This window comes from Euprymna scolopes, chromosome 15 (genome assembly GCF_053919585.1).
Source record: "Euprymna scolopes isolate OS-2025 chromosome 15, ASM5391958v1, whole genome shotgun sequence".
Classification (NCBI taxonomy): domain Eukaryota; kingdom Metazoa; phylum Mollusca; class Cephalopoda; order Sepiida; family Sepiolidae; genus Euprymna; species Euprymna scolopes.
In genome coordinates this window covers 119,727,962-119,736,548 of record NC_136496.1, presented here as the reverse complement: position 1 = coordinate 119,736,548, position 8,587 = coordinate 119,727,962, and the positions used below count along the sequence as shown (strand labels likewise).

General features: G+C 34.4%; 1 protein-coding gene and 1 pseudogene across 1 annotated transcript in view; one reads left to right on the top strand and one right to left on the bottom strand.

Moving 5' to 3' along the window:
• Positions 1-1,502: 1,502 nt before the first annotated feature.
• LOC145294095 (tetraspanin-11-like) overlaps positions 1,503-8,587 on the bottom strand; it is a 661,286-nt gene continuing 654,201 nt past the window's right edge. The window contains exon 10 of the mRNA XM_080141162.1: positions 1,503-1,686. Coding sequence (XP_079997288.1) covers positions 1,621-1,686 — 66 coding nt within the window. The 3' untranslated portion in view covers positions 1,503-1,620. The remainder of the gene's footprint in view (positions 1,687-8,587) is intronic.
• On the top strand, positions 5,323-5,440 carry LOC145294274 (5S ribosomal RNA; annotated as a pseudogene).

Here is an 8,587-nt window from a genome sequence, read left to right as displayed (position 1 = left end):
AGAATATTTTTCAGCTTCCCTATTGGAAAATTGAACCGTAATATTGAACGTACCAGTTATTATTAAAAAGTGGGTGCTTATTTAGAATTAAATCTATAAAAAAATAAAATAAAAAATAAATAAATAAAATAAATTACAGAAATTTTTTTTTATGCTGTACGTATCCGTTATGAAACAAAGATGTCATATTCCGAAAATCACTTAAATTGATAAAGTAGTTGTTTTTATATAGACAATCATTAGGAAAGTGTGTATCCATTACAAGTCTGATTTTGATTTCAATAGTTCGAATTAAGTTGTTCCCCCTTATTTATAAAACATGGTGGGTCAAAACATAAAATCTCGCTTCGTCGATTTTCTTAGTTAAAATTAAAAAAAAACAACACTATTTGATCAATTCATGTAATCTTTGGAATATGACATCTTCATTCCATGAGGAGTACGTCTATTATAAAGTTTAAAATAAAGATTTTGCTGTATTTTCATTTTGGAAATTAGGTTTGATTTTAAATAAGCACCAAAAATGTTTTTTTTATAAACAATAAAAATTAAATCCCATCATATATTTTATTTACAAAGAAATATTATTTATTTGTTGAGAACACATATTTGACATCGTCTTAATACATTAAACAATAAAATAAAATATTTTGCCGTCCAGGCTGAACAATCGAAAAGATTAGTTGATAATTATTTGAGATTACAATCCTCGGTAACGACTGTAAATTTTATCATGAAGACAAAAGTGTTTAATGCGTAAAAAGTAATATTTCAAGTTTAAATGCAAGCAAAAGTGTATTTTAATTCACGATTTTCAATATCTTTCATCATGTGAACCGAACGAAATTTCCTAAAACTGCCAAGTGAAATAACTCCTGTCGCTTAAAGCAACGGTTTTAGTTAAATGTAGTTATCGCCCTTGACTGATTACTTTTTTTGCACAATAGTACATCTAGAGAACATGAAATTAGAATCGTATTTACAGAACGTACGGGTTATTAACTCAAGAAGCATAGAATAGTGACAAAGAAATAAAACTTGCAACGGGAATCGAACCCTTAAAAACGAAGTTTGATTTTTGCAATAGTTTTATTTTCTTTTTCGTTTCTTTTGTTCGTTTGTGGCGTTTTACTTCGTTCTTGGAAAAACAAATGGCGACGTTTCAGATATTAGTTCCCTATGAATAAATAGCTTTTCTTTGTAAAATATAAAATGCTTTCGAATATGAGTTAATACACGTTTTCTCTTCCTTTTGGTTTGTTTTAGTTTTGGGTCTGTTCAAATATGGAAGTGTCACGAGGTCAAGCTAATCGACCAATAGCTGATGTGATAATGACATTTGGTGGTGAAAATGAGAAGCTAATACCATGGCAACAAAAATATTTTTTCCTGTAATTTTGACAAAGATAGAGAGATAGGTAGGTAAGTAGATAGAGAGATAGATAGATAGATAGAGAGAGAGAGAGAAGGAAAGAGAGAGAGAGAGCAATATATATATATATATATATATATATATATATATATATATATATATATATAGAGAGAGAGAGAGAGAGAGAGAGAGAGAGAAATAGGGGAGGTGACGAGTGATTTTTCTTTCTTTTTGTCACGTAACCATCTTCATTCGTAGGCATATTCATCATCTATTCGTCGACAGAGACACAGCGAGAAGGTCATGCCCAGCACCTGAAAAAAACACAAGCAATAATTTGATATACATTTATACACACTTTGAATTTAAAAGTAATTAAATTGAAAAAAAATATATACAAAAATAAAGGTACTTGTGCAGAATTTAAACCAGACGTAACTAACTGGCCGCCAGGCTTTGCTCGGAACATGACCTCAACCGTGGCTTTCGCCAATTATCAAAGCATAACAACGCTACCTAAGGATAATACAAAAACATTTATAAATAATCAAATCTCTAGGAACTCTGTTCCATCTGCCTGCTTCCCACCGGACTACAACTTGGATGTCTTCAAGTCCAACGTTAACAAATTCCTAATGAACCGCCCCCTTAAGTAAACACGTCATCAAATCTCCACACTAACGTAATGTACTTGCAATAACCCTTATCCCTGAGTGGCTTCCAGGCCTTTATAAGTGGTGACCACTGTGTAAAAAAATATATATATATAACGAAAATAAACAAGAAACAACGACCTACCGTGACAATTTCTATTTTATTCTTGTAGCAATGTTTTTTAAGTGAAATAAAAAATAAACAAGTTGTTTTTTTTTCAGACATTTTTTCGTCAAACGAAATTGAGCACAATTAATAAGATAACCATTTTTTGTATTTTTCAATTTTTAAACAAAATTTAAAAAAAAGCACTTTTTATGTGTTTTTCATGTATTTTTTTCATTTTTTTTATCCAATGTTTTTTCTTTTATTCATTAACAATTTTTCCCCCTAGGTGGGGCTAGGCAACCGTTTTTTCTTTAATTGAGTTCAATTAAAACATACCGGATATACCCTTAGGATTAGGTAGACTTTTCTACGTTCGCATCAGCGGATGTCAAAGTGGAGTGAGAAGAGACAGCGGATGTGGAAGAAACTTTGCCAACTGGGTAAATTGATCCAAGGTGGAGATGTTTGCGGATATGTTGTTTATTTAATTTATTGATTTCTTTTTTTCTTCCAATATTTTCCCCAAGCATCGTCTGCTCTTTTGCCGCGCATTGATCGGCTGATCTGCATCTTACGCCGGATTAGAGTCAAACTCGAGCACATAGCGTCATGTTCACAGCCAAGCGGACGGTTAGTTACGTCCAGTTCAAATAAACAAATAACTAATACTCAAATAAACAAATAACTTAATATCCATTTAACATAATTAATAATCGATTAATTTAAAAAGTATACTCACACATAACTATTATTTATAAGAAATGAAAACATCTTGAAAATATGGCGTAGGATGTGTTAGATTATGTAAGTAGAAGTAAATTCTTCGATCGTAGTCAAGGGCGACCCGAAGGCTCCATTTTCTTTAACTTTTACACCGAGATGTGAGAGAATATCATTCATTTCTCGTGATTACTCCACTTATTCTTGATCCTCACTTTATAATACTGAGTGTTTAAGCAAGAGCATGAAGTACCAGGTTGACAAGAAAGTTCTTGCGGTTTATAACTTTTAAATTCAGATGAACATATCTCAGCGCGAACAAATATTTATTGATCGAAATTAGCACTATCAGAATCAACAGACTTTTTTTCCAATGCGAGACAAATGTATTTATGTCAGTAACTTAACAAATCTTGCGTTCTGGTGGCGATGAAGTTACTGAAGCCGTTTTTGATATCGCTTAGGTTTCTGAAGCATTTCTTACGCATTAAGTTGCCCAGATGCTTGAAAAAAGAGTAGTCGGTAGGTGAGAGGTCTGGCCAGTATGGCGGATGAGATAGAGTTCGGTATCCAAATTCGTGCAACTTCTGTAGGGTCGGTTTGGCAACGTGCGGTCGGGCATTTCTCTTGACTAATGCTGTGTGTTGTTGTCAAAGTTTTTGATGCATTTCACCCATTTATTAACAGTATTTTTCCGCCGTAATGGTTTCGTCTGGATGAAGTTGTAGATCGCCAAATAGTCAGCATGACCTGTGTTTGGTGCAACTCTGGCATCTGGAGGTGCCGTCGAACTTCGTCGGCATCTAACCCCTGAGCTGGATGTCGCTCATTGTCGTTAAGGATCCACTGATCAAGTCACAACCCAGTCGAAGAAATGGGTCGTTCTTGTCGCGTAAAAAAGGGAGGATGACACTTTATAACGGCGTTTTGTTTGGATTGTCGTTCAATTCATCAGGTATCCATTTATCAAGTTTTTTTGTCTTTCCAAACTCTCTCAAGTGGTTGGAAATCGTCGTATACATTAGTCTAATTCAGAAGCAAGTTTCCAAACAGTTGTGTGAGGATTGGTTTCGACTAAGGCTCTTAACTGATCATTGTCAACATCCGATGGCCGATCACTACGCTCATCATCTCCAAGACTCTCGTTGTCGCCACGAATTTTCTTATACAACCATTGTGCTGTGTATCTAGTAGTGGTTTCCGCTTTGTTGATATTGCGAAGTGTTTCAGTAGTTCCACCTAGCTTGAATTGAAATAAGAAAATTGTGCGAATTTGTTTTTTTTTTGCATCTTTTATTCAACGTTCTGAAACGAAGACACACTTACTTTAAAACGATTGTAACTTAAACGATTGGACGGAGCGGAAAAAGCTGTTTAAAATGGTAAATAAAGTATAGGGACTCTAACGAAAATTTATTTGAAAATACATAATTTGAAATCAAAATAATTATTCCGCAAGAACCTTTTCCTCAACTTAATACCATTTTTGAGTTTTTGGTATGAGTAGGCCAAAGATAGAACTATAATTTTCCGGCATATTACCGAAAAAACTAACCATTATACTTAATTAGCCTGGTTTCCCGGCGTTGCCCGGCGTAACCCGAGTGTTTGGAGGTGTGTATTGTGATAAAAAAAAACCAGTGGTAGTAGGGAGGAAAAGAACGTGAAACAAAAAACGTGACGTCATTGTTATTGAACCCATCGCCAAACGTAGGTTTAAATTAAGGCTAGAAAATCGAAAATGTGATGACTTTCGAAAATATCGGCGAAAAAGGCGACTCCTCCCTGTAGAAAAGTGTCCAGTTGATGGCGAAGGAATTAATGTTTGTAGCCAGTTTTTCGACATTTTTCGTCCGACGGGTCGAGCCTCAAAATGATACTGATCTCGTGAAAATCTGTCCCTACGTCTAAAGTTTTTGCGAGACATACAGACATTTAAGCATATAGGTGAGATTTATATTATAGATGGCGAGAAAGCAGAAATTTCCACCAGAAATTAGCTTAGGTATAGGAAGGGATTTTCCATTAGAATATTAGGTTAGGAATTGACGTGTTCAAAGAACTGACGTGACGAACAGGAAGTACATGCGACAGAATAACTTTGTCTTATCCTTTTTGTTGTTTTTGAGCTGCAAAGGAAAGCAGGGATTAATTAGCACCACTGTATACTATTAATTGTAAAGACCAACTATTATTACAATCCAAAATGTAAGATATTGTTGTTATGTGTCCGCTGAATGACGAGAAATGATGGCGTTAGGTTTTTCAGCTCTTGCAAAGAGGTGTCGACGTCCTCCCACATACAGCGCCTGCTGTTTCTAAATGATCACCCATTTACGAGTGACACGGTTGTATTATGTAGACTAATAAACACAGCAGAAATACAGAGAGGTAGACCAACAACAAGCTACTACTATGAAACGCGCCAGTTATTTGTTGAGAATTAAAGACGACGAATTCTCGACGTAAAATACGGCATAATCACATTGACACACAGGTTCCTGTCAGATCACCGAAGTTAAGCAACGTTGAGCCTGGTCATTACTAAAATGGGTGACCAATTTGGAATTCCAGGTGCTGTATGTAGGAGGACGTCAACACCTCCCTGCAAGAGTTGCAAACACTTAACGTCCTCACCTCCCCTAACGTGAATATACATGCGACTGAGGACCGCTTATGAATTTCAGACTCCCATGGAACTTCTTCCTTCGAAGGAAGCCGGTAAAACCCAAATAGGGTTAGTGCCGTTTCACACACACACACACACACACACACACACACACACACACACACAATCAACGACGGTAATAAGCCAATCGCGTCTTAATGTCATAATGATACGTATACCCAGATTAAAAAAAATAAATCGTCCGTGCGTCAAATTTGAATTAAAGTAAATTAAGCTATCGCTGTTTGTCAAACATTTAGATTTTAATTTCACTATGAATTGTTTTTAAAATCGAAAAAGACTTCATTAATAGAAATCTGTCGTTAAAAGTAACCACCGTTTTATATATTTAACTAGCTGGTCGCCCGGCCGTATAATACGCTTAAACATGATATTTTAATTTATGTAGATTGCGTATTATTATAGAATCAACCCTTTATTGGATGTTATATATTACGAGGAATACTTTGACTGGTGGTCTAATAAAAAAAAAAAAAAAAAAATAAATAAATAAAAAAAATAATAATGATAATGTCGTTCATGAAATTCCGTCTGTGTTTGTTTACAATAGCACGTCAGCTGATATTTGGACTTGACGATCTTAAATATAGTCTTTCTTCTATAGACAAAAAATAATTTTACAGGTTCAATTCTCAGTGAGGGCAATCAAAAAATACAATTACGAATTACTAAGGACCTTTACCCAGTCATGGCTGACGGAATAAGAGCATGCTACTCCCGTGAAGTAAATGAAAGGTACCGTTTGAAATTCCGTCCAAATTCCTGAGTTCGATAGAAACATTCCCGAATTCGACAAGATACACCTGAAGAAGGTCGGCGGTTACATCGACCGAAACGATGTGCAAATAACACTCAAGACAAGAACAGTAGTCCGATGAATCTACATCATACAAATAACCAATATTCATCTCAAAATGGATGCATTGGTGAATGGTGGCTTTGTAGAAATATAATATACTGTCAACTGTGAGTAGTTTTCTAACGCAAAGAAAATAAGCTAACATCATAGTAATAGGCTATACAAAAATAAATAAATAATAATAATCGGTACGAAATTACTTCAGTCCATAAAGTTGAAATGTACCCACTATAATATGTATTATTTTGATTCAGACTACTGTTCTCCCCTTGAATGTTATGTACACAACGTTTCAACCGATGTAACCTCGCAATTAGGTCCAATCCCCAGCACGGGAAATATAAATAATACAATTGCGAATTACTTAAAACTTCTACCCGGTTATGGCTGACGGAACGAGAACGAGCTACCACAGTGAATTAGATACAGAATCTTCCGTTAAAAATTCAGCACAGATTCCTGAGTTCGATATTAGGATTACCGAGTTCAGCAAGACGCTCTAGAAGAATGGTCGGAGGTTACATCGGTCGATATGTTGTGAAAATGATATGCAAGGTGAGAACAGTAGTCCGAAAACTCAAAATAATACAAACCGCTAATTCGGCTAACAATGTATTCATTGTTCTAACACACGTCCTCGAGTGGCTTTTAGTCTCGGTATTAAAATGGGCAAGAATCAATGGTTTCAATGTTTTCGTATTTAAATATAAAGTACTTTAAATATACACTTTAGAATTTTCTTTTTCACATGCTCTTTTTTATCTATTTATTTACTTATTTGTTAATTTTTTATAGCGGAGATCCAGATCGATAAATTTACTGATTGCTTCCTAGTGGCGGACGCGAAACCGTGTTAACCAAACACCAGAACGCACTTATGATTCTGTTACCAATTCAACTGTTTCCCAAATGGCCATTTTCGCGCGTGTTCCGCCATTAAACACAGCGCGCCCTCTATGGACGCCATTGATATAAAAGCGCAGATATTCTCTTTCTGGAGTGAAAACGAGGCCCGGCTAAAGCACTCGACCCTAAAGCAATGCAACAACAATCAGTAAAAGGGTTGCATAGGTTCGCCTCTGGGAAAGAATATGTCACACTTTTTTTGGTTTGTTTGTGCTCATCGATCGATAAAACCCAACCTATTAGGAAAGAGAAGATGCCTCTAAATGGGAATAGAAAAGAAGAACAAGAAAAACAACAATAACAAAACAAACGCAAGATAAGTTCGGTTCGGTAAGAGGGATGTTGTGGCAGTGGCGTTGAAGGCAGCATAGAATTACGCAAATTCTTTGATCTCTTATTCTATGCATGCCGTAGATACCATTTCTGGCGAAACTTCATAGAATATTCAAGTCGGGCAAGTTTTAGCGTCTCTATGCAGAAAACGGTTCAGATACTAAATGCTCTGGCTATTTTCTAAAGGCAGTCGATTGGTCAGGATCATACACACAAACACCTATACACGCACGGAAGAATTATGTTATATATATATATATATATATATATATATATATATATATATATATATATATATATATATATATAAATTGGTTGAGAGATTTCAATGAGAGAAAGATGTATATTTAAATGAGAAAGGTCATCAACAATTGGTATGTATTTTTTTAACATTATTTTATTATTCCGTGTTTTGATTTTTCATTAAAAAAAGGTATCATATTTAGATCATTGTAATAATGTTTTTAAATCATTGAAATAGTTTTTTATGCGTTACAGACGTTCTATGAAGCGTCCTCTTCAGAAATTATCCAAAGTGCAAAATATCTAAAATATATTTTAAATGTGTTCAGAATGTATAAAGGCATTTTCGCAGTCCATTTTGGTGACATGTTTCCGAGCGGTGGAAATGTCTGTTAAAATTTTTAAATATTTTACACTTTGGATACTTTCTGAAAAGGACGCTTCACAGAACGTCTGAAACGCGTAAAAAACTATTTCAATGATTTAAACACATTATTACAATGATCTAAATAGGATACCTTTTTAAAATGAAAAACAAAAACACGGAATAATAAAATAATGTTAAAAAATACATACCAATTGTTGGTGACCTTTCTTATATATATATATATATATATATATATATATATATATATATATATATATATATATATATATATATATACTGTATAAGCAAAATCCAGACTTCAAAAAAGGTGTTCAT